This window comes from Gobius niger (assembly GCF_951799975.1).
Source record: "Gobius niger genome assembly, chromosome: 6".
Taxonomy (NCBI): Eukaryota; Metazoa; Chordata; class Actinopteri; order Gobiiformes; family Gobiidae; genus Gobius; species Gobius niger.
The window spans coordinates 29,889,327-29,914,376 of NC_136857.1; the positions used below are offsets into that span (position 1 = coordinate 29,889,327).

Genomic DNA, 25,050 nt, shown 5'->3' on the forward strand with positions numbered 1-25,050 from the left:
AGAAACATTGGACAAGACCAGCAGCTGTCTTTCAAGGTGCCAGCTCCACTCCCAGGTCCTACATAGTACAGACTGCACAAGGTGAGCACTACTGAAGGAGTAGGCGCCACCTGCTGGCCGTACCTCAGAGGGCCAACCTGAAAATGTGGATCCTGTTGCAAACTCACAGACCACAGAACATTTTTACGCCTATAGCTAATGTTTAAGTCCGCACAGCTTTTGTTACAACTTTGGTTCTACGTGGGGTTTCTAAGTAAGTGTCCTCTTCCTATTTTTCCTATTTGGGTAAGAATGGTGGGTGAGCATAAAATTGAAATGTTTTGTTGATAATTTTATAATAATACCTACCTAATGCATTGGAAATTGAAATGGATTATTCTTGTGTACTATCCTGATGTTTGGGATCAGTGGTAACAAGAACATACATTTAAATCGTTATATAATGTGGAAATCATCTTTAAGAAGGGGAGATGTAATGTATGGAATACATGTACAGTCACTTTAAGAGACAGCTGCACAAGGTGCTGTGGGATGCACTTTACCCTATGTAAAGGAGTGTTATGTGGCATTCTGATCAGTAAACTATATGCAAAGCAAGCTCCTCGTCTCGTCTCCATTTCCATGTCGTATAAGCTGATACAGACATTATAAAAGCAAAAGGTGCCTTTTACCTGTGAAACATATGAACCCAGAGAGCGTGCCGCAGGGCTTGTCTTGCCACCCTCCTTCGTCCTCCATCATCACGCAGGTCTCATGCATATCATAGTAGTCTGGTTCATTAGCTGCCCAGTGCTGATAACCTCCTGGACACGTTTTGCCTGTGTCTGACCATCTCCAGGAGTTGGGTTCATTTCTCATCACCCCTTTCCAGGAACTGGGGTCATCGGACAGCCCTATCCACGCCCAGGAGTTGTACGGGAGCTCAGGAGTACTTTGGAGTTGTTGTTCATCCTCAAAAGTGGCCAGGTCGGAGTAATGCTGTCTGCAGTACTGCTGAGCCTCGGGCCACGTCATTGCGATGTTGATGAGTGTGTACTGACGAAGGGGAGAGTAAAGACAGGCCACAAGAGCGCTCCCTGAAGACACAGCCATGAGCAGTTATTTTCAAACAACAACCTCTTTGATGAAGTGCATATGTTTCTCTCGGACACAAACGGCCCTCAGACAGTTTTTTGCAGACAAACTGACTCTTGCGTCACAGTTCATTGTGCTGAATTGTGCTTGCAGTAGCAGTTTGATTTACATGGTTTCCACAGGGCATTAAAGGTTATTAAATAAATGTTGCTCAAACCAACGCCTTACATTTATTGGATAATGATGACATTGTACTATATATATATATATCAATATGATGGTCTAACATGTTCAGCTGCACTTTTGACTGAAATTTACCATGAAATGTGTGTGAATCTCTATCCATCCAATAATGACATAAATGACACTTTGAGACACTTACCCTGGAAGAGGAGCAACAGTGCCAAAAGTCCATCCATTTCTGAAAAACAGGATCTCAGCTGGAATAAGCTGTAAATACATCAACAGATGTATAAACAGAGAAAGGCACACAATTGTATTTATTTTTACAAAATTGAAATGAAATTTCAAAATGAAATTTCATTTCATTTCATTTCTCAAATTTACAAGCACTTACAGGGGACGGGCAGGCAAACCAGTCCGGAGCAGGACGGGGCAGGATGAACAGGATCAGCAGTGAGTCCTTCAGTCTGAGGGACAGTGTAGGGAGCCACACTGAAAACTGTGAATAAATACTTTACTTATGCAAAGTGGTGAGTCCAGTCCAGACCGGATCCTCTCACAGTTTTACTCACTGTGTAATTCACTGTCCTCTGTTATCAGGCCTTCATAATGACATCAGGGCTGCCAACTTTTCACCAAACACTGGAGTGAGACTTTGGTCGGTCCCGAGCTGGGTGGCCTTTTCATGGCGATAGTGTCTCGTAATGGTATTAAATTCTAAGCCAAAAACAAGTCTACGTTTTACATGACTGAGCACATCAGGAGCTGCATGATGGATCTGTAAGAGGGTGTTTGGCACCACAACACATGACCATCAGAACCTATTGAAAATGTGGGAGGGCACTCTGAGGGGGGGGGTTTGGGGGTCCACCCCCATTAATTTTTTTTATAATTCAGATATGATTTCCCTCAATCTGGTGCATTTTAGATCATAAATAATAATTTTAGCTGGTCTATTTACTGGTGGTAAAGAATTATATTTCTGGGCCCCTTTCAAATTGGTCTTCATTGTTACAGCCCTGCCAAAAGGTACAGTGACACAATGTCTCTGTTTCTCTGCGTCAGTCATTCCAATTATTACCAACAAAAAGCAAGTAGCACAAGCTTTAGAAAATATGAAAATTTGATCCCTGTGTTTTGCAGTATGTTAGAGCATGTTTGATGATTAAACTTTGAATGATTATTCAGTGTAATAGCTAGGCTACTTTTTCTCTGCCTCTCTCTCCCTCGCGCAAAAGAGGAAAAAACCTAAAGTAAAAGAGGTCTAGCTTCAACGCGATCTCTGCTGTAACCGTTGTTTATTATTTCATTAGGACTTTTATTTCTCAAACTCGTTGCCTTATGCTGCTCACTTTGAGCTCCTCGTGGGGCAGCAGCAGTGGCGGAGGTGACCGGGGCGGAGGAGGAGGCAGTGGACGCGGTGATGTCGCTTCGGAGGCGGCCAAGAGAGGAGTGAGCTGAGTGAACAGGTGGAGGATGTGAGTGTCGGGGCTCCTGTAGCCGCCTCGTCACTCACGGACCCCACGCGCCTTTTTCTCTCGCATGGCCCGGGAGAGCTGGTGCTGGGAGCGTTCCGGCGCTCTCTCTCGCTCTTTCCCCGGAGCCTCGCTAAAAACCCTTTCTCCGCAGGCCGCGCTCACGTCCCGCGGGTCGTGCATTCGCGGTCCCTCTGCCACTCCTCTTTCCGTCCGCCCCACTCCAGCAGTGACTTTTCTTTTGCGAAATAAGCATGCACAACTTAAGTGACGCCCCTCCTCCGAAAAGGAATAAAATATAATAGCCTACAAAAAATGGGCCGTTCATATCGTTCACTGTAAAGACTCGTTCAGAGCCGAATCGTTCACCATCACCGCCGACAGACACACACACGCCAGAGGAGCCGTGGACAGGCACACAGACAAAATAAAGCGTCTGCAGCCGCTCACTGCAAAAAGTCAGGGACATTTTTTGAGTGTGGCGTGAGAGCGTGTGAAGGCACTCAAATGCGTGTCTCACGGTGAAAGCGTGAGAGTTGGCAGCCCTGTAATGGTATGGACAAAACACCATGCTGCCAGAAATAACAATTTATATTTTCATTATTATGTGTTTGATCGGTTTGTGCCCCATAGGAACCAAACATGTAATAACGGCTGATAACGTAATAAATTTGACCACTTTCAAAATGTAATAAGCCGATAACGTAATAACAATTCGGGCGTTCTGCTCTCCCAAAATTTCATCCGATGGGCGGGGGAGAGACTGAATTTTGCGGTGCATTCTGGGTAACAGTAATCTTCGCAACTTCCGGTTCTGTCAGAGGGTTTTCATTCGCTCTGCTTGCTTCATCTTTTGCTAAGAGGCTCGAAGGCCGGGCAGGATAGCTAAGCGTTGCCCCTGGGGTCTGTGAGCTGTCCCTGGGAGACTCTAGTAAAAAGCACTGACAGCCTCTGATTATCTCTCTGCCCAATACAACTTTATCTGTCTGTGTTTTCAATGTCAATCTCAATGTCTGCTATTGTTGCTATTGTTCCTTCTGGGAGTGAGACCCCTTCTGTGTGGACTACCTTCCCTCTCGGGCGCACTCACACTTGTCCATCCGAACCGTGCCCAAGCGCTAGAAGCCCCTTCTGCACGGTTCGATTGTGCAATGTGAGTGCAATCAATCCGTGCCCGAGTCGGACACGGTTCCGGACTTTGGCCCGCTTAGAGGAGGGGGACCAGAGCGCGGCTCGGTTGCTCGTGTTTGCGCACACGCACGGATACAAGCGGCGGTTGTGTGGGCGGTTGCATTTGTCACGTAAAACAGTGAGAAAAGGCTGTATTTATCAAACAGAGCAGCGGCGGCCTCGCTCTCGTCTCCCCGGGCCCCGACCGCTTCTCTCCCGGGCGGCTCCCCGGACCCCCGGCCACATACCGCTCGTCTCCCTGACTGCTCACTCCCGACGCCCTGGACGCTTCACACACGTCTCGGGCTGACTATACGGGAGCGGCCGCGCATCTCTCGCCCTGTGTCCGAGCTTTACTTGGTGATGCCAGAGCTGCGATGCGATTCGAATCATCACCAAGACCACAATGCATCTCGATCCACGCATCTGTGACCACCACCAGCCATGGTTCTCCACCGGAAAAAGGTGGCTTCCCCTCTACAGGTCGGTGGGGAGTCCTTACCTCAAGTGGAGGGGTTCAAGTATCTCGGGGTCTTGTTCACGAGTGAGGGACGGATGGAGCGTGAGATCGACAGACGGATCGGTGCGGCGTCAGCAGTGTCGCTGTATCGGTCTGTCGTGGTGAAGAGGGAGCTGAGTCGGAGGGCAAAGCTCTCGATTTACCGATCGATCTACGTTCCCACTCTCACCTATGGTCATGAGATTTGGGTCATGACCGAAAGGACAAGATCGCGAATACAAGCGGCCGAAATGAGTTTCCTTCGCAGGGTGGCTGGGCGCACCCTCCGAGATCGGGTGAGGAGCTCAGTTACCCGGGAGGAGCTCGGAGTAGAGTCGCTGCTCCTTCACGTCGAAAGGAGCCAGCTGAGGTGGCTCGGGCATCTGTTCCGGATGCCTCCTGGTCGCCTCCTGCGGGAGGTGTTCCAGGCATGTCCTAGTGGGACAAGGCCTCGTGGAAGGCCCAGGACACGGTGGTGGGACTATGTCTCCGAGCTCGCCTGGTGTCGCCTCGGGGTCCCCCCAGAACAGCTGGAGGAGGTGTGTGTGGACCGGGAAGTTTGGGCATCTCTGCTGAGACTGCTGCCCCCGCGACCCGGCCCCGGATAAAGCGGAAGAAAATGGATGGATGGATGGATTTTTGGAGTCTTCCTGGACTCTTTACGCTTGTACGTGGACATAATGACTTGGGCTAATGAAGATGGCTGATCATGGCGGTGTTTGGAATATTTATCAGCGTTTGCCTTCCTGCAACATTTCATCGTGTTCTGCACACGGGACGTCCTTCATTCAACACAGTGCAGAGCAGTGGCGGAGCTAGGGGGGTGGCTTTGGGGGCTTAAGTATTGAATGTTTTTTCAAAAGCCCCGGATCTTTTTTTGCCCTTTTATTTTTTATTTTTTGGCCGCAAGCTATAAACGCATTCCTATCCGTTCGTTCAATATGAGAAAAAAAAACACAAAAAAAACCCAAATGTGGCAACATAACGCCGCAATTATTACCCATCCCTGAACTTCTCCTGTTTGTCTGTCAGTCGGACCTTAGCCCCTGTTCGGAGCCGGAGCAGAACTCGGCTCAGAGGCAGAGCAGACGTATAATCTAATTCCTCTTCCACAGTGTATTGTCCTTATTCATATTTTATTACACGTTGATTCCTAAACTACCCTTTTCGGTAACACTTTACATTACGGGCCGGTAAGTCCTTGGTACTTACAGTGGTAATTACAGTGGTATTTACACTGGTAATTCTAGGTACTTATTGTGGTACTTACAGTGGTACTTACAATGGTACTTACGGTGGTAATTACAGTGGTAATTCTAAGTACTTATTGTGGTACTTAAAGGATACTATAGTGAGTATTACAAGTTATGTACTTCTAGATTCAGTGGTAACTGAGTAATGAAGGTTGTACTTCTTGTTTTCCCTAATGCTGTTTTATGTTGTTTTATAGTCACACAATCCTAGAAATTACGTCTGTGTGTAGAAGTACCACATTTACTATACGAATTGCTGCTGTAGTATTCTTGAATTACCAATAAGTACCATAGATGTATCACTGAAACTACTAGAAACTATCATTTAAAGCAGTGGTTCTCAACCTTTTGGAGCCACGACCCCCATTTTAACAGTAAAAGGGACTTATGACCCCGGCTCGGGTCACACCGTGAGAAATAGAAAGAGTAGCCGACATAATTCTTCACCTCTTAACTCCCTCCTGAACCGAGAGGAACTTTTTGTAATTTTTTTGTAATTTTTTGTCTATTTTTTCTAATTTTATTGTCACATTTTCTCACATTTTTGTCATTTTTTTGTAATTTTTTTGTTGTTTTTTTGTCATTTTTTGTCGTTTTTTGTTGTTTTTTTGTTGTTTTTTTGTTGTTTTTTTGTCATTTTTTGTCACATTTTTGTCGTTTTTTGACGGTTTTTTTGTCGTTTTTTGTCACATTTTTGTCGTTTTTTTGTCATTTTTTGTCACATTTTTGTCGTTTTTTTGTCACATTTTTGTCGTTTTTTTTTACGTTTTTTTGTCGTTTTTTGTCACATTTTTGTCGTTTTTTTGTCATTTTTTGTCACATTTTTGTCGGTTTTTTGTCACATTTTTGTCGTTTTTTTTGTCATTTTTTTGTCGTTTTTTGTCGTTTTTTGTCCTTTTTTTGTCATTTTTTGTCACATTTTTGTCGCATTTTTGTCGTTTTTTTGTCGTTTTTTGTCACATTTTTGTCGTTTTTTTGACGTTTTTTTGACGTTTTTTGTCACATTTTTGTCGTTTTTTGTCGTTTTTTGGTCACATTTTTGTCGTTTTTTTGTCACATTTTTGTTGTTTTTTTGTCACATTTTTGTTGTTTTTTGTCACATTTTTGTCACATTTTTGTCGTTTTTTTGACGTTTTTTTGACGTTTTTTGTCACATTTTTGTCGTTTTTGGGTCACATTTTTGTCGTTTTTTTGTCACATTTTTGTTGTTTTTTTGTCACATTTTTGTCGTTTTTTGTCACATTTTTGTCACATTTTTGTCATTTTTTTGTCATATTTTTGGCTAAAATGAAATTCATCAAACTACAAACAAATAATGTCACTCTGGTAAAATAACACACACATGCTACAACAAAATATCAGATTATATGCTAATAAAAATCTGGCTATTTTATCTAAATGATCTGTCGACCCCCCAAATTGACCCCCAGGTTGAGAACCACTGATTTAAAGTATCAAAGTACATAGAAGTACTACCTTCATTACTAAGAGTTACCACTGTATCTCATAGTAGCGAGAGATACAGGGGTAACTCTGTGTCTCCCTAACCCATAACCCTAATTACTAGTAATTATGACTTTTAGTACCACAATAATAACCTAGAATTATCACTGTAAATACCACAATAAGTACCAAGAAGAACCACTGTAATTACCACTATAAGTACCACGGACTTACCGGCCCGTAATGTAAAGTGTTACCTATTTTTCTTTAAGATGCAGCTTGTCTATTAGCCTATATTACAACATTCTGAAGGCCTTGTATCACTTTTGACCCGTGTGTTTAAAACCTATGTATATGTTCCTTAATGACGTTTGCCAAGTTTGTCCTGGAGCGTCCTAAAGGCCACCGAGATGGAAAGCAAAGGCGCCAAGTTACTATAACCACCCATACAGCCACGGACACACAGCTCTCCACAACATCCAACTGTCTGCCTGTCGGTCCAGCCTCAGTCCGCCAAACCTGCAGGTGGCGGTAGTGCGCGTTTACCCTCAGCAACAGCCGCTTTCCAGACAGAAGAGGGAGAGCGAGAGCGGAAGCGTCAGGTCCAAACCAAAACAAACAAAAGACTGTCCGGATTCAGGTGAGTTTCTCCTTCTGCCCGCTCCTCCTGCGCTTTCCCCGGCGAGAGAGCGCTGACCACGGCCCGATGAGTCCGTAACAAACATGGCCGCGGACACAGAGAAAAGGTTCGTGCTCTTTCTGTAACACACACGTTATTGTACGTGAGGCAGCTTTGATGAGACGTGCTCACGTAGAGGTGTTCACTAAAAGAATAGATTTTTTTTTTTAAAGTTGTGTGCAAAATTTAAATAAAGAATAATAATTTTAAAAAAGATAAAATAGGTCAAGATTTCTAATAGATCAAAAATGATATCTTTAAAGGAACAGGCCACCGTTTTTCCATACTGAGATATGTTCTTTCCTGAGCTTAGACGAGTTGATGCGTACCTGTCTTGTTATTGTGCGTGCGCTCAGTCACGCAAAACGACCAAAGATGTTGTTAGCATTTGGCCTCTCCCAACATATTCCTATAGCTCCGAACGGGGGTGAAGTTGGAAGCTACCGCGCTCTTCTACGGCACAAAGACCAGACAGGTACGCATCAACTCGTCTAAGCTCAAGTAAGAACATATCTCAGTATGGACAAACCGTGGCCTGTTAAAGCTCACGGTGCATTTCTCAAAGCGATTCACCAACAGTAAAAAAAAAAAGTAATAATTAATCTCTTAACTCCCGCCTGAACCGAGAGGATCTTTTTCTTCACGTCATCAGATCATTTTTTTGTTGGGTATTAAACTCATTTTTGTAACTTTTTTGTCATTGTCATTTTTTCATCAATTTTTTTTTATCACATTTTTGTCCTATTTTTGTCATTTTTTGTCAATTTTTTGTAAGTTTTTTAGTCAAATTTGTATCAAATTTTTGTCGTTTTTTGTCACATTTTAGCCTTTTTTTTGGGTCATTTTTTGTCCATTTTTTTGTCATTTTTTTGTCAATTTTTTATCACATTTTTGTCATTTTTTTGTCACATTTGTGTAATTTTTGTGTCACATTTTTGTCATTTTTTTGTCAATTTTTTGTCAATTTTTTGTCAATTTCTTGTGACATTTTTGCCACTTTTTCATCAATTTTTCGTCAGTTTTTGTCAATGTTTTCTCGCTTTTTTGTCACATTTCCATCATTGTTTTCGTCTCAGTTTTGTTGCTATTTTCACAGCTTTTTTCCAGAAGCTTTTGGACTGGGGTAAAGCCAAACTGGAGAAAATGTGCTCGGTTCAGGTGGGAGTTAAGGGGTTAAATACCCTGCTCAAAACCAATATAATGAATCCATATGAAGTGTTTCTGTCAGACAGGGTGAGCTGTCAGGAACAGTGTGTGACTGTAGTGCTGATCCTCCAGATCCTGTTTCTACTGTCAAGTGAAATGTAAAACTCTCATGTCATAAATGTGTGAAACTCCATGGTTGACATGCTATGACAGTTAGTGTGTGAGAAACGTTTTGATGGATCCGACAATGTAGAATTTGTAAAAAAAAAAAAAAACTGACAATTGTACAGATCAGCAGCAAAGAGGCACAAGAAGAAAATGATTTTATGATTTGCAGAAGTAACCCAATCATTTGCAAGTTGAACAGTTCCATTTGAAAAGCAGCAGGTGCCATGTATGGATAGTTAGTGCAAAGGTAACTCATGTGCAGTGGTTCTCACTGTTTAAATAAAAAGTATGTAGTGAAATACTGAGTAACAGTTTGATAGTTAGTCCAATATGCTTTATCCATCCTACCACTTTCTTCCACTTTTCCGTTTTTCGGGTCGTGGGGGCAGCTGTTGGAGTTGCCCAACTCACATTGCACCAGCCCCTTATGGATCCTCCTGCAGGTGGTGGGTCCACAGAAGGACGGCCTCATGGTTCTGACCGGGCCTGTTGGTCTCTCATAAGGGGCTTCAGAACCGCTCTTTGTCTGACCCGTCACCCAGGACCTGTTTGCCATGGGAGACCCTACCAGGGACTGGAAGCCCCCGTCAACAGAGCTCCAGGATCATTCAGGCGCTCAAACCCCTCCACCACGTTAAGGTGGCGGTTCCCGGAGGGGATGTATGCTTTAGTGTTGATATATTAGGACAGACAAATCGGACAAATTAAAATCAACGAATGAAAACTAAGGTGCACTCTGCAACTTTTTAGGTACAAAAAAAGTAAATTTTAGTGCATATTTGACCTTTCAGTGACTCAGTGGCTGGATGGGTGGTGAGCTTGGGGCCATACTTTCCATGGCTCCTATGATGCTTTAGAATCCATTTTATTTCAGGTTTTTTAGGATTTCTGATAGATTTTTGGAATGGTTTGCATATGTAAACATGGATGCGGTTTAATCAGCAGTGAAAACCTAAATAAACAGTTGATCCTGGAGCGTCCTACAGGCCTCTGGGATGGTAAGTAAAACAACTTAGAAAAAGAGTTTTATTGTTAGTTTACAGTTGTTACAGTTGACAACAAGACATACATTTTTAACCACACTGTTTTGTTGTTATATTTCTGGAGGATTATTGCTGCTCAGTCCGCCTCACAGGGGCGGAGTTTCCTGGCTTTTTGCTCTTTGTTGGGGCAAGCTCTGTGGGAGGAGCCGGAGCTGCCGTTATGCAATGTCTACTAATATAAGTCTATGGTACAAACAAGTGCTGAAACTAATCAATTACTGAAATAGTCGACAACTATTTTAGTGATTGATTAGTTGTTTTCTAAACACAGACTCAAATAGAGTAAAAATGACTGTTGTTGAAAAACGACTTTGTAATGTAATTGTTAACATTAAAATAATCATTATTTGCAGCAACTGATGATAATTTGGTGATTGTATTTTTTTGCCACGTAAAGCTAAAGTGACGCCGCTTGAACATAAAGCCAAACTTAAAGTGAATGTTTGTAGCAGGCGCTCGGTGCTAATTCTGCTTTCTGATTGGATGAGACACAGATGGATCATATTATGGAAATTTACAATGTACAAAACACTACATACCCTCACTTTTAACACAAAGTACTGTTTTCATCTCACCTTAGCTGGAAGCCTGGAGGAGAGGGGCAGTGACTGGCCATCACTGCTGACCCACCAACTGGAGAGTGTTGTGGTTAAAGGTCGAAACACTCCATGAATGTTGGGAACCACCTGATGACCACTCCTCCGGGTCAAAGCTACAGCTACTAGCAATAACTGTCATGAAGGCATCACTGATGTAATTCCAATCATCAATCATTTTCATGTCATTTTTGCTCTATTCGAGTCAGAAAACGATGAATCGATTACTAAAACAGTTGTCAACTATGTCAATAATTGATAAGTCGTTTTGGTCCGAGTGTAAACCCTGTGTGTGCTCGTGTTTTGCAGTGGGACAAGGATCTTCCACCAGGTGAGGCCCTCAGGATGGGCGGGGAGCAGGACGGTCTTGCAGCTGGTCCCCGCCGAGTCCACGCTGACCCACGCCGCGATCGCCTCCTCCGTTCGCGTGGTCCCTGTCCTCATGCCGCGGGGCAACGCTCCAGCCGTCCTCCCAAACACAAACCAGAATCACAGCAGCGGCCCGAGTCTACAAATCCTGCCGCCGTCATCGTGCAGTGCTACGATCAGAACTTTTCTACCCAAGTCCACTAAGGCAGCAACTCGCCCAGAAACACTAATGCGAACAACTCAGCCCGCGCAATCTGAAGAAAAGACCGTCATCATCTTCTCCAAGCCCAAAAATGATCAGATTGTCAAACCTCATGCGACCCCTAGTACCGCCCAGCTCCAGGAAGTCCCCCTGCTTCACACCTCCGCTCATCCCATCACTTTGGACACAATCCGAACATTTTCAAAGGTCCCCCAGTGTCCCCAAACGCCCAACAGTCCGATCCAGTGGGTGGTAAAAGGCGCTGGGCGCTCGCCGAATCCGTCTGCCGAGGAGCCCCTCGTTTCGCCGGTGGTCGTCAGCGAAGGTCTGGACGTCGCGGCAAAGAGAGAGCAGCGGAACAAGACCCAAGTGGACGCCGGCGATACGGATCCGGCCGAGGCGCGGCCAGAATGCTCGGTGTTGATGTTCGACGATAAGATCTTCTTCCGGGTCGAGAAGCAAGAGACGAAGGAGGGAGAACCGATCGACCATGAGGAGGTTTCGGACGGGGAGACACCAGCGGATGAAGAAAGTGTGAAGTTTGTGTCCTATACGCCGGCACCAGCGGCAGTGTCCAGAGTGGAGGACGGGACGGGGACATGCACACAGTCAGCCCAAGCATCAGGGGGAACGTCGACAGACCCCCCCCAGGCCACGGCGGCGTCCTGCAGTAGAGAGGGACACACGCAGAGAAGTCATACCCCACAGCCTCAGGTACTTAGTGTTTAATTTTGTTGTAGCTGATGGAGAAGTTTTGCTAAGATATTTACACTGTTATTTTTGCCTGACCGGCCCGTACGAAAGCTTCTCTTGAGCGTTTAGATTTGCTAATATGTCATTTCTGATAATATGAGGATCCCGCATAGCTCCACAATAATAGTCTCTATCCCAAAAAATGTATGTTTGACAGCAGACTTAAAGTCAACAAGGATCACTCAAAAATAGCGATTCCTGTTAAATACTGATGCTTAAATATCATTTTTACATTTGTTTCTGTTCCCTGATTGGCCGCTTGGCACGGACTCCTCCTGTTTCACATGAACGCTCACGCGCAAATCCTCAGACAAACCCAGGGTTTACCAACTGAAAAACCTGCTTTGTATCTCATTTTGAGGGCTTTGCTACAAAGCTAGTAGAACTTAACCTGGTTGCTCTAACCCGGGTTGACAAACCCGGACGTGGAGCTTTTGGTTCGGTGCAATGTGCCCAATCTAGAGGTCAGGGAGAGCCAAATCTGCTGTATACAGTATATCATATTAATGATTGATGTCATGCAAGAGGCAGCAGTGATCCACTGTTTTCACAGTCAATAGACGCCAACAATGATCAAGGATTCAGTCAGGACAGCAGGGAGCAGCACTACAGTTTTAAGCACTTGGACCAAACACTCACACAAACGAATTGCATTTAATTATAGTTTTTATATTAATATATAAGATTAATTTGGAGTTGATTTATTTCTTTTTAAATAGGACTGTGGTTTCTTATTTATTTAGATGTAAATGAAGTCACTGACAGATCTATAGACCCATTTTCAGTGTGTAAGTCAGGGATCATTTATAGACACAGAAAAAGGGGTACAAAGGACATGAAAAGGAATATAAATGATGAATAATATGTGGTATGTTAAAACAAAGGTAAAAAGTAGCATTTTTTTTAAAATCGTGATGTATCGTAGGTTATTTTTGTGCAATATATGGATTATCGCAGTATCTGCGTACTGTGAGATAATCGTTATCGTGAACCTATATTATCACATATCGTATCGAATCTTGAGGTACCCAGAGGTTCCCACCCCTGTTTGAATAGCAAATAATGTGTGCCTATTTTTTTTAACAAACAAAAACATTAAACAGGTAGGTCTGAGACACGAGCAAAGCTTTCAAACTACTCTGGAAATATCTTTGAGTATTTTGGAAAATATACATTTAGAAGTAAAACACACATTTTTTAATCCGCAGGTCTCCTCTGGTCCCTCGCCTGCTCCTTGTCCAGTGGCCGACCACAAACTGAAGCAGATGTTTGGGATCACATCAGAGGTGGAGATCCGCCTGCCCCGTGTGGTCAGCTGCGATGCACACACCAGCGCGGCCTTTCAACAAGCCCCGCCTCCAGACTACACTGAACCCATTGAGGAGGACTTCCTCTGCGTGGCAAAACCCCCTCACGCGCGAGACTGCCCCCAGGTGGAAGGCAGCGCGAGCCGGGTGGGACGCACCCGCAAGCGCACAAAGTGTCCCTGCTGTTCCCCGGCCGTCCTGCACCTCTACCACCAGAAGCGCCGCGCCAAACCTGGGCACGGGGAGAGGAGGGAGACGGCCCGGCGACAGCTCAAACTGCCCGATCCTGGGACCACCTCGGAGTGCACCCCTGTGACCGCCCCGCAGATCCCCCGGAAACAGGCCAAACTGCTGCCAGCTCCAGTGTCCGTGTCGCTGACCGCCTCAGTGACCACGCCGTTGACCACCCCTCAGCTCGTGCGGAAACAGACCAGACTGAAACCACCTCCGGGGACCGCACAGATCCCACGCAAACCCAACAAACCACCGCCGACCCCAGAGGCTTCAGTGACCGCCCCTCAAATCACGCAGACTCCGGAGGAACTGCAGTCAGCCCCAGGGACCGCGCCAGTGACCCCCTCAGGGACCACCCCGCCAATCCCTCAGAAACGACCACTGACAGCTCCATCGATTGCCCCACTGGCAGCCTCTCTAACCACCCGAATAGTCACCCAACTGACCACCCCAGTGACCACCCCGCTGACCCCCCGAACGGTCGAAGCAGACAAAGACTCTGAGGAGATGCAGATCCACAAAGAGATCGAGCGACTGCGAGAGGCCCTTCGACTCAAAGAGGCAGCTTTAGAGAAGTTCAGGAGTGATAAGAATAGGTGAACTGTAAACATGTTGTTTTATAACTACTTGAAGCTCCTGTGTTTTTTATACTGTGCCTGAAACTTAAATATTTATTTATTATATTTATTTATTTTTTATTTAACCAGGAAATTATTTCAAATGGCCTGGAAGGAACCAGATGTCGTTGCCTACTGTTTGTTTTAAAAATGGGGTTTGTACATTAAACTGTGGTGACACATTACTCCTGATTAGGGCTGGGTAAGTTTGATATCAGTCTGGTATGGAAAAAAAGTTTAGCGACTACTTGTATTGAAAAAATGAAAGTATTGAAAGCTGGTACCGAAAAAATAGTAAAGTTACAGTATATCCTTAGTTCAAAGTTTTGATTCTGTTGGTCCAGGGACAGCATTAAAGGAAGTGATTTGTTTGTTTTTTTAGCTCAAATAAATGATATTTTCTTACCTAAGCTTAGACGAGTTGATGAGTACCTGTCTGGTCTTTGTGCGTACGCTCAGTCACGCAAATGTTAGCATTTAGCCCAGGGGTGCCCAAAGTGGGGCCCGCGGGCCAAATTTGGCCCGCCGAAACAATTCTGTTGGCCCGCCAGAGAGTGACCTACTTTAGCGCTGCGTGTGATTAATACTAACTCTCTTTCATTCATTCTCAATGGTAAATTTGGATGCAGTACACTTTTTGACCACGAGCGTCAAATTGGGGGCGCTGTTTCACTCCTTTCACAAAGTTAAGGAAACACTGTGGTGTCTTGGTATTTATCAATTACAGAGCGTTGTAGCATCAACTCTCACAGTTTTTCCAGTTTTTTATTGCAAAGGTTGTTGACGTCAACAACAGTATATGTTAAAAACTGACTGATAAAAGAATTGATGCTGAACTGACACTTTCAAAATAATCTAGTGTGGCATTATATTTCAGTTAACAAATGAGGTAAAGTTACTGTAGGTGCTGTAGATACAGGTTTTGTTGGGGTTTTTTTGCACTAAATTGTTACAATAGTAACAACTATTTTACTAAAATTAGGCTTTTGCCATAGTTACCATTTGTTTTAATATAGCATGTTATTTACATGGATATAAATAAATGCAAATGTAGGCTATTGAAAAAATAAAATAAAGTAACTTTATAATTTGCAGTTATATGTGTTTTTCGTGCTTGACATCGCCGTGTTTGGCCCGCGACTCAGAGCCACTTTTTCATTTTGGCTCTCGGAGACAAAAAGTTTGGGCACCCCTGATTTACATTTTAAAACACCCTTGGGTATGTCAAAGACCAGTAGCAACTTTGATTTAGTTTTTATGTACAGTTGAGTTTTCACATTTTCTCCCTCATCTCATGTCTTTGTCTGGTCTTTGTGCATAATAATACCTTGGGAGAACTTCAACGTTCGCGCAGTAATGTGAGATATTCCTACACGGGCGTGGAAGTGCTCCTACTTGCCTGGCCTGCCAGACACTCCTCTTTTCTGTTCAAGAGAAGAACCGTCTGGCAAACGCTTTACAATACAGTTCCCCTTTTTATCCGCGTTGAAAATCGCCAAGTTTAAGTTTGTGTAACTAGACTTGGATGGTGTAAAGGCTCACGGAACTATTTAAATAGGGAAAATGTTGAACAGCTTGGTAGCTTCTAACTCACCTCTGTTTGGAGCTATGAATATGCTGGGAGAGGCTAAATCAGGGGTGCCCAAACTTTTTGTCTCCGAGAGCCAAAATGAAAAAGTGGCTCTGAGTCGCGGGCCAAACACGGCGATGTCAAGCACGAAAAACACATATAACTGCAAATTATAAAGTTACTTTATTTTATTATTTCAATAGCCTACATTTGCATTTATTTATATCCATGTAAATAACATGCTATATTAAAACAAATGGTAACTATGGCAAAAGCCTAATTTTAGTAAAATAGTTGTTACTATTGTAACAATATAGTGCAAAAAAACCCCAACAAAACCTGTATCTACAGCACCTACAGTAACTTTACCTCATTTGTTAACTGAAATATAATGCCACACTAGATTATTTTGAAAGTGTCAGTTCAGCATCAATTCTTTTATCAGTCAGTTTTTAACATATACTGTTGTTGACGTCAACAACCTTTGCAATAAAAAACTGAAAAACTGTGAAAGTTGATGCTACAACGCTCTGTAATTGATAAATACCAAGACACCACAACAGTGTTTCCTTAACTTTGTGAAAGGAGTGAAACAGCGCCCCCAATTTGACGCTCGTGGTCAAAAAGTGTACTGCATCCAAATTTACCATTGAGAATGAATGAAAGAGAGTTAGTATTAAAGGAATAGGCCACCGTTTTTACATACTAAAATATGTACTTACCTCACTTTAGACGTGTTAATATATCCCCGTCTGGTCTTTGTCCGTGCGCTCTGCCAGGCAAACGGAGCATATACGCAGCCTCTCCCACATGTCACATAGCTCCAAAAAAGCTCACGATAGAAGCTACCAAGCTCTTCCACGTGTTCCCTATTTACATAAAGTTACGTGAAGTGTTTTCATGCGAAGTATATTTACACAGAAATGTAACATGTCGATTTTATAAGCAAATAAAAAGGGGGACTATATTGTGAGGCGTAATGATACGAGGAGCAAAACGTCCGCGCAGTAACTCCTAAAGGTTATTGACGGAAGTGAGCGGGGGAAGTCTTTAGGAGTTACTGCGCGGACGTTTTACTCCTCGTATCATTACGCCTCACAATATAGTCCCCCTTTTTATTTGCTTATAAAATCGACATGTTACATTTCTGTGTAAATATACTTCGCATGAAAACACTTCACGTAACTTTATTTAAATAGGGAACACGTGGAAGAGCTTGGTAGCTTCTATCGTGAGCTTTTTCGGAGCTATGTGACATGTGGGAGAGGCTGCGTATGTGCTCCGTTTGCGTGACAGAGCGCACGCACAAAGACCAGACGGGGATATATTAACACGTCTAAAGTGAGGTAAGAACATATTTTAGTATGTAAAAACGGTGGCCTATTCCTTTAACCACACGCAGCGCTAAAGTAGGTCTCTCTCTGGCGGGCCAACAGAATTGTTTCGGCGGGCCCCACTTTGGGCACCCCTGCCTTAAACGCTACAACCGTGCTTTTATTCTGAAAGGTGTCGGACCAGGCGCGCTTTTATTGTGACGGGGCGAGTCAACAATAAAACGGAAATGGTCACACGGTTCGTCTCACGTTCTCGCTGTTTATCATAAACACATCCATGGGCCGATCGTCTTCAAGTTCGGCTACACGAAGCTAGTTCTGGCTCATCAGACTTCATTGACGTTACTTCCCAGGTGAGAACCCGGACGGTGAAACAACTGCGCGCGTTTGGGTTTTTGACGGCGTTTGTTTCCCTCCCGGAGATCTTGAGGGTTTTCTTGCTGCGAAAATACTTTAATATTTTTCACAATAAGATCGAAGCTAAAAACATAACTGTGCTGGGTGTTTTCACTTTCGTTTGACTTTTGAGTGGCGTGCCTGGTGCGTGCTGCTGCGTATCTGCATCTTGTACGTCATGCACATGTAACAGTGTGTAGGATCTTTGTCACTGTATGTGCAATGATTATACAAATATATATATCTAAATGGTTATAATGTCAGACGATAAATGGTAGCCTCACTTAAAAAATCCATTCTTATTTAGCATTGATTGTCGAAAAAACATAAAATAAAATAAATAATAATAACAACAACCATAACTACCATAACTTTTGGTAAACTTCCTGAAGCAAAAGGTCCGGGGCACACTTGAGTTCGGGACTGTGACGTCATATCGCAAAGCATAAAAGTTAACATACTGGGGTTATTGTTCACATTAAAACACTTGTGAACAATTGTTAACACCACAGAGAGTTAGATGTGGTTACCAGCAGTAACTCAGCAGCTAACGGAGTTCTCCACTTTTCCCTCTTGTTTTTAGCTAATGTTAATCAATGGAAATTTATGCTAACAGCTGCAAAAATGGCGGATCTCCATGGCAACAGTGGAATTTCCCTGGAATCGCCCATATATGGTCATTTTTGAAAACAGTTTAAGGGGAAAACAATTTTGAAAAAATTTAAACTTTCTCTAATTATTCAAAAACTACTTTAACAAACGTTGAATTATGAATATAATTTTCTACTAAATAAAGATACAAAGACATGGAGAGGAGCAAAGTGGGGTCAGTCCATCACCCTCTCCAATTTTTGTGAAATTTGGTATATATGTAATCCATGGCCAGAAAAGCCAACATTTCAAATTTTAAACTAATCGGACCAACGGTTTTCGAGATATCGCATTTTCATTTTTTCACTTTTTCGCGAAAAAGGCTGTGGCTGCCTACTTTCAAATTGCTGTAACTCAGCAACCACTGTTTACAATTTTAAATTGGGTCAGTCTAGTACTAATATTTCTTGACATGCATTTAATACTACCTAAGATATCGCTCCACTGTTTGTCTGTGAAAGAGCATCCTAAATACTTTTCCCATGCACTTTTTGAGTGCACTAGTAGAGCTGATATTATCTAAAAGTAGTGCATAATAAAAGGACACTTTTATTATGCTATTATCATCCTTTTTGTGGCGGGAGTTGGTTTTTGAGAGTTAAATTCAGTAGGTTATGGATTTGTATGTAGCGCCAATATTGATGTTTGTGAATCTTAAATTCATCCATTAATTCGTCAAATGATTTTAATCTATTATCTTTAACGAGATCATTAAATGTTAAAATACCTTTTTGGACCCATTTCCCCCAACAAACAGGTGTTTTACCAACACACAAGGAATTGTTATACCATATACTTGCTGAGATATTCTTAAGCTTTCTGCCATACGGTTTTCAAGCAAGTCAATATAGGGTGTGTACGAACATTGTGGCTAAAATGTTCTGAAATGGCATGATACAGATCCTTTAACATTTTTAGCCATACACATAATAATTGTAATAATATAATAGTAATTAGTTGTTTTTTGTTCTTCAAAAATAGTGTTCCCTTGTTTAAACACAGCCACCAGATTCAAACCCAAACCAAATCCTAATCATGTAAATGAGCCTGAAAGCCACTCAGAACAATGAGCCAGTGACCAGGGCGGGTGGATCCGACTCAGAACAACAGCTGATAAATGAACCATCAACGAGGAATTGTAGAAGTTCACACCATTACCTTCCTCACAACCGTTTACATTCCAAAGTAGCAACATATTTCTTTGCTAAAACCATTGACAACAAAAGTACACTTCAAATGTGCAGAACTTCAATTAAGTTCCATCTTGGTGTCCCCCCACCAAAACAAACATATTGCTTACAAATGTGCGTTCAAATAAATGGACTGTGCCGTTTGTTTTTATTTCTTGTGCAGTTATGGCTCTGCTGGAGGGTCTGGAGATCTACATCCCTCAGGAGGCCGAGGTCAGGAGTGTCCCCCTGCGCCTTTTGCCCGGCTCCGTGCTCCGGAAGATGGGCCAGTCTGTGGATCTTTCAGAAGCCTCCGAATGTCTGTGGATCTGTCCCGCTCTGTTCCAGAGGAAAGGCCAAAAGGAGAACCCCCAGACCCAAGATGGGGCCCGGCAGCACATGCTGACGGTGCTGGGGAACAGCCTGGGCAAGCACGCGAGCTCAGCTAAAGGTGGAGCTTGTATTTGATCATTGTTTCGTTGGGTCGCAAAGTTAGAATTTCAAATGTATTTAGAAAGGTGATGAAAGAGCCTGAGGAAGAGTAGAGTTGTATAATGTTTCTGCGCTGCTGTGGATACAGTCAGTTCAGCAACTTCCTGTACCAGGGGCCGGGGCATCTGAGAGACCAGAACAAAGTGCACGTCCTGTGGCTCGTCATATTCACCTTATTCCGGACGTTCGTGTGGGCGCCGCCATGAATTGTGCCCGCCCTTTTTCTCCTATGTGTTAACATGGGGCTGGAGAAGTCCACATAAAATCAGTCACTACACGAAAACAAAGCCGTTTTCAGGCCGCCCAGAGAAACGCTGCAGTGTTGACTTGTTGGTGCGAATGAACATCGGACATTTTACACAAATCAATCGACTACACATCAGATTTGAAATAAACGGGCTTCACGCTCGACCGGAAGTGTCAGGAAAACGAGGTGCCGAGACAACGCAAAAAGTGGCAAAAGTGGGCGGGGCGGAATAAGGTGAATATTGTAGGTGGCCTCGTGCTGCCTGAGCTGCGTGCTGTGGGTCGTTACCAGTGATGCCAGTAACAAGTTACTTTTAATGAGTTACTCTTATCTGACTACTTTTCTCAGTAACAAGTAATCTAGGACGGTACTATTTCCAAGCCAGTAATTAGATTAAAATAATTTATCAGAGACACTGTGAGTTACTATTTTTGTCATTTTCTTTTGTAAAAATGTATATTTCTTTGTTGCGTCTCTGGGAGTAACATAACGTGTGCAACAAGTCACGTAAACAACAGAGTTTTAATTTTGAGTTTGCGTCAGTGTTGTTGATATTACGGTTAAAATGCACTTCCTGTATAGGTTGTGGTCATGTTGCAGGTGCCAATGCAGCTCTACAGCAGAGAAACGGTTTAGAAAGAAATTTCCAAAAAGAAAATGTCCAAATGTTTTCCCTGATTTGACAGTGACAGTTACTTTTTCAAGAAACTGTGGCAACACTGTTTACACAGACTCTGTAGATTGGATCGTCGTCGGCGATAAGGCTTTTCTTTACGTTCTATTTCCAAAAGTTCTATTGATGAAATGCTGCACTGTGCCAATGCTTGAGATCGGGTGTGTTGCCAAAAATCTTGAATTCTGTCTGTCTGTCCTCCTCCAGGCTCCGCCCATTGGAAGATGTCCTTTGTCACTGCCAACACCACTGCCTACAAGGTCCTGAAGGAGACCCTCCCTGAGGACCCCTCCACACAGCTCTGCAGCACCACCAAGGTCCCCCAGGGGCCGCCGTCCAACAGTGAGCAGGACGCTGTCATCATTCACAGGGGGCGGGTTTACCTGTCTGTCAAACGCAAGAAACAAGAGCTCCCCCTGTCCCACAGGCCCACTGTGGTACTGCAGAGACTGGACATGTCTCAGGGGCCTGATCAGAGCACTGGCCCCAGCCAGGTAACGCTCACACTGACTATTTCAACACGTTTGGCCAGTTATTTATTATAATGATATGACTGTTGTCATGGCGACATGAAAACAGGAAGCAACCTCCCTCTCTCCTGGTACAGCTGATTTTTTTTTTTTTTGCCTTTTTCTAGGACTTTTTTTGATTAATTCCTATTTATTCATTAATTAAGGTTTAATGCGATTAACTTCTTACTACTATTGTTGCCTTTTTGTGGCTCTTTTTTGGTGCTTTTTTAGCACTTTTTTAATAATAATAATAATAATAATGCATTGGTTTTATATAGCGCTTTTCTGGACACTCAAAGACGCTTTACATTGCACTATTCATTCACTCCATACTCGGTGGTGGTAAGCTACTATTGTAGCCACAGCTGCCCTGAGGTAGACTGACGGAAGCGAGGCAACCAGTTTTTTGTCATATTTTTTTTGCTCTTTTGTTGCTTTTTTGTTTTCATACTCGTTTTTGTCACTGCTTTTCTGTTTCTTTGTCATGTTTTTGTCACTTTTTCATCATGTTTTTGTTGCTTTTTATTGTTGTAGTTGCTTTTCCAGCACATTGTTGTTGCTTTCTTATTTTCTTATTTCTTATTCATTGCTGTTTTGACACTTTTTGGAAGAAGATTTTAGATCTGGGTGAAGCCAAACTGGAGAAAATGTGCTCAGTTCAGATGGGGCTTAAGAGGTTAAAAATATGATATTATATATTAATATTTGGGTATTCACAGTATATTCACAATATTGAGAGTTTATTGCCATTTTTACAAATAAAATGCCTTATTTTCTGAACAAAACATCAAATGACAGAAATTTTGCAATAATCTTTTTCTTGTTTTTGTATCAGTAATCGACAGCAAAGGTTTCAATTAAATATCTCTAAATGAAATATTCCCTGTTCACCTCCCGTGCCTCTTGTGTGTAATACCTTCTTGTGTTTGTAGATGGCGCCAGTGGTCCACAATCGGCTCAAGAGGAAACTGGACACTCCTAATGCCACCACAGAGACGACCCGAGTCGAGCTCTCTGACAGTGGGTTTCAAGGGGCCAGTCCAGAGGTCAGTCCGAGCCAAAGGGCCGATGTGAGAGCCAGCAGCAGACAGGGGCCCGATCAAGTTGAACGTCAGAGTCGAGGCGCAGGCCCAACATCCAGCCGATTGTCCAGGGATAGTCAGACAGCCACTCTGGGGACCAGCCAAAGGGCCATCCAGATCCAGGAGGCCGATCAGAGCCATGTGGCCTGCCAGGGGGCCGGGGACATCCATGAGGTCTCTCTGGGGGCCACTCAAGGAGACTCCAGGGACCAGGAGTCATCACAAGAGGAGTCCGGTGATCACAGCCCCAGCCAGGCCCCTTACACACTCCAGAGCGCCCCACCACAAAGCCCTACCCAGAGCTGGGGTCCGACTGTGCCTCCGACCTTTCCCGACTGGGGCCCCGCGGTGCCCTCAGCCCGGCAGCAGGAGTTCGACTTCCAGGAACTGGCAAGGAGAGAGAGGATTGCGCAGATGGCGGCCAAGCTGCAGAGGAGCGACAAGGGGCTCAGGAGTCTGTGAGCCTCCAGCAAAGTACTCTAGATAACGCTTTAGGGCTGGGGTGGAGCTTCCCCGTCTTCCAACATTGTCAACTGGACTTGCATGTCGGCTTCGTGGTTAGGAGAGCATCTATGGATTATCAACATTTTTGTTCGGGTTTTCTTAAAGATTCCAGAAAGAAAATCGTGAAAATGACTGAAAAGGAGACTATTTGAAGCACTCCGACTTTACATTAAAGGTCCATTACAACAAGAACTCACTACGGACATGTCTTTATTTATATTTGAATAAGACAAGTAGGTCCAGGTCAATTCTTTCATTGCGTATCTGCCAGTAGGATTATGCCAAGGACTTGACATCACAAAATTCTAAAGCAAGCACAGCAACAGCGGCAAATAAAGTGACAAGACAGCAATGTTCATTAATGTAAGGGCTTAATGTAAAGGCTCTGTTTCTGCTTAGATTTAAAACTGAGGTGGTGGACAACTAAGCAAGATTCCCTGTGGTTTGGTCAATATCTCTGCAATAGATGCAGTCGGCAAAGTGTCATACAAGAGGGCGTGGCTTAGTCGAGGTGGAAGAAAAAAACCTCTCATTGGAATCACAGATTTTGCTCCTTTTAGCTGTTTCTAGCAGACTATGAACATATTTATCACACACCAATATAGTGAAGCCAAAATCAGGTCCGTATGGATGTGTTTTTACTGCAAATTGTTGTGAGAAAATGTCACCCAAAGCTAGCGTTAGCATACGTAGCATGAATGTTAGCCTCCTGGTTAGCATTGTCTGTTTCTTTTACCTATTTATGCTCCTCTCAATGTCATGCAAAATGGTTCAATAGCCCAGAGATACTTAAAAAAACTGAAGATGCTAACCAGGAAGCTAACGTTAGCGTCATGCTGCATATGCTAACCTTAGCCACGAGTGCTGTTTTCTCCATATGGACGCAATTTTGGTTCAAATTTATTTGTATGTGATGTGTTTATAGTCCGCCAAACCACTGTGCGACTCCCATGAGGGGTTTTCTCCCCCCTCGGCTAGGCCACGCCTCCTTGCATGGCGCGTTGCCGTCTGTATCCCACATGAAACAAACACAAAGTGGCGCTAAGTTCACCGTATTCGGGACGTAATCCCTCACGACTAGCAATAAGGTGCTCGGATATTTGATGCGAGAGCGGTCACACAAACACGGGTGATTTGCAAAGAGGGAACACATGGGTAAAGTTGTCAATCCTACTGGCACATATGCCATGAACAGTCTCGTCTTGGTTCCTGAATGTGTGGCGTAACGTCGGCAGGTGTCCGCGGACCGTTTGCCGCTGCAAGGCGTAGGTGTCTCTCTTGAACACTGTGGAAAAATAGCCTTGACCGTGAGTGCTTTCTGTTGCGAGGAGAAGCATTTGTATTTCCTTTCCGCAACCTTATTTCCGTTATCTGATTTTTTTTTGAATTTTATTGTGTGAAGATTTGATGCACCAAAATGTGCAGTTTATGTTGTTGTTCTACGCCAATACCACAACATAAATGCTGCATCCAAAGTTACCCTGTTCATGATTAGTTCTTTCCCAGTTTTGTTCTTTTTTTATTTTTTTATTATTATTAGTTAGGCACTACATCGATTTTTCATGCAGTGGTTAATATTGAGATTTTCCGCTGCACTGAACAAAAGACTCAACACTTTTGTTTACGCGCTCATTGTTTATGGGGTGAACTCAAAGATTTTCTATAAGCACAATACAATAGATCCATTTCTTTCAAAATCTGTGTTACTGAGTTAGTGTTACTAACACAAAACAAAAACAAAACAGTCTCTCTCTCCATTATTTAAAAAATATATGACCAGTTTCAATATACCGTATTTTTAAAAGAACACGTAGGCAACAAACAAAAAAAATCTTGTCATATTTCTGTCAGGACCGTACAGCAAGATTCTAATTGCTATGTCATTTTCACATATGAACGATTGCATTTGTGTAACGTTTTATGTAAGTGTATGGGTGTTTAGCTCGGCGCTATTACTTTCCATCCCGGTGGCTCCTATGATTCATCAGGATCAATTATATTTCAGGTTTTTTGCAATTTCTGGACGGTTTTCGGAGTGGAATATACTGCATGTAACCATGGATACAGTTCAATCAGCAGTGAAACCCAAAAAAGGATTGATCCTGGAGCGTCCTACAGGCCATCGGGAGCCGCGGCGTCACTGAAAGGTCGAATATGTATAAAAGCAATACTAAGTAACGTGTTTACCTTAATAAATCCTTTCCATAGT

At 43.4% G+C, this 25,050-nt stretch overlaps 2 protein-coding genes across 2 annotated transcripts; both read left to right on the top strand.

Annotated features, from left to right (window-relative positions):
- Positions 1 to 11,327: 11,327 nt before the first annotated feature.
- On the top strand, positions 11,328 to 14,402 carry LOC306964865 (uncharacterized protein; the record flags this gene model as incomplete). The annotated part of the gene is made up of 2 exons (XM_079559033.1): positions 11,328 to 12,014; positions 13,262 to 14,402. The coding sequence occupies 2 exons, from the start codon at positions 11,328 to 11,330 to the stop codon at positions 14,192 to 14,194; spliced, it is 1,620 nt and encodes a 539-aa protein (XP_079415159.1). The 3' UTR covers positions 14,195 to 14,402.
- A 2,981-nt stretch (positions 14,403 to 17,383) lies between these two features.
- Positions 17,384 to 23,025, top strand: LOC306964144 (uncharacterized protein). Its single transcript, XM_079558063.1, has 4 exons — positions 17,384 to 17,468; positions 19,516 to 19,782; positions 20,951 to 21,237; positions 22,188 to 23,025. The coding sequence occupies exons 2-4, from the start codon at positions 19,518 to 19,520 to the stop codon at positions 22,797 to 22,799; spliced, it is 1,164 nt and encodes a 387-aa protein (XP_079414189.1). The 5' UTR covers positions 17,384 to 17,468; positions 19,516 to 19,517; the 3' UTR covers positions 22,800 to 23,025.
- Positions 23,026 to 25,050: the final 2,025 nt, after the last annotated feature.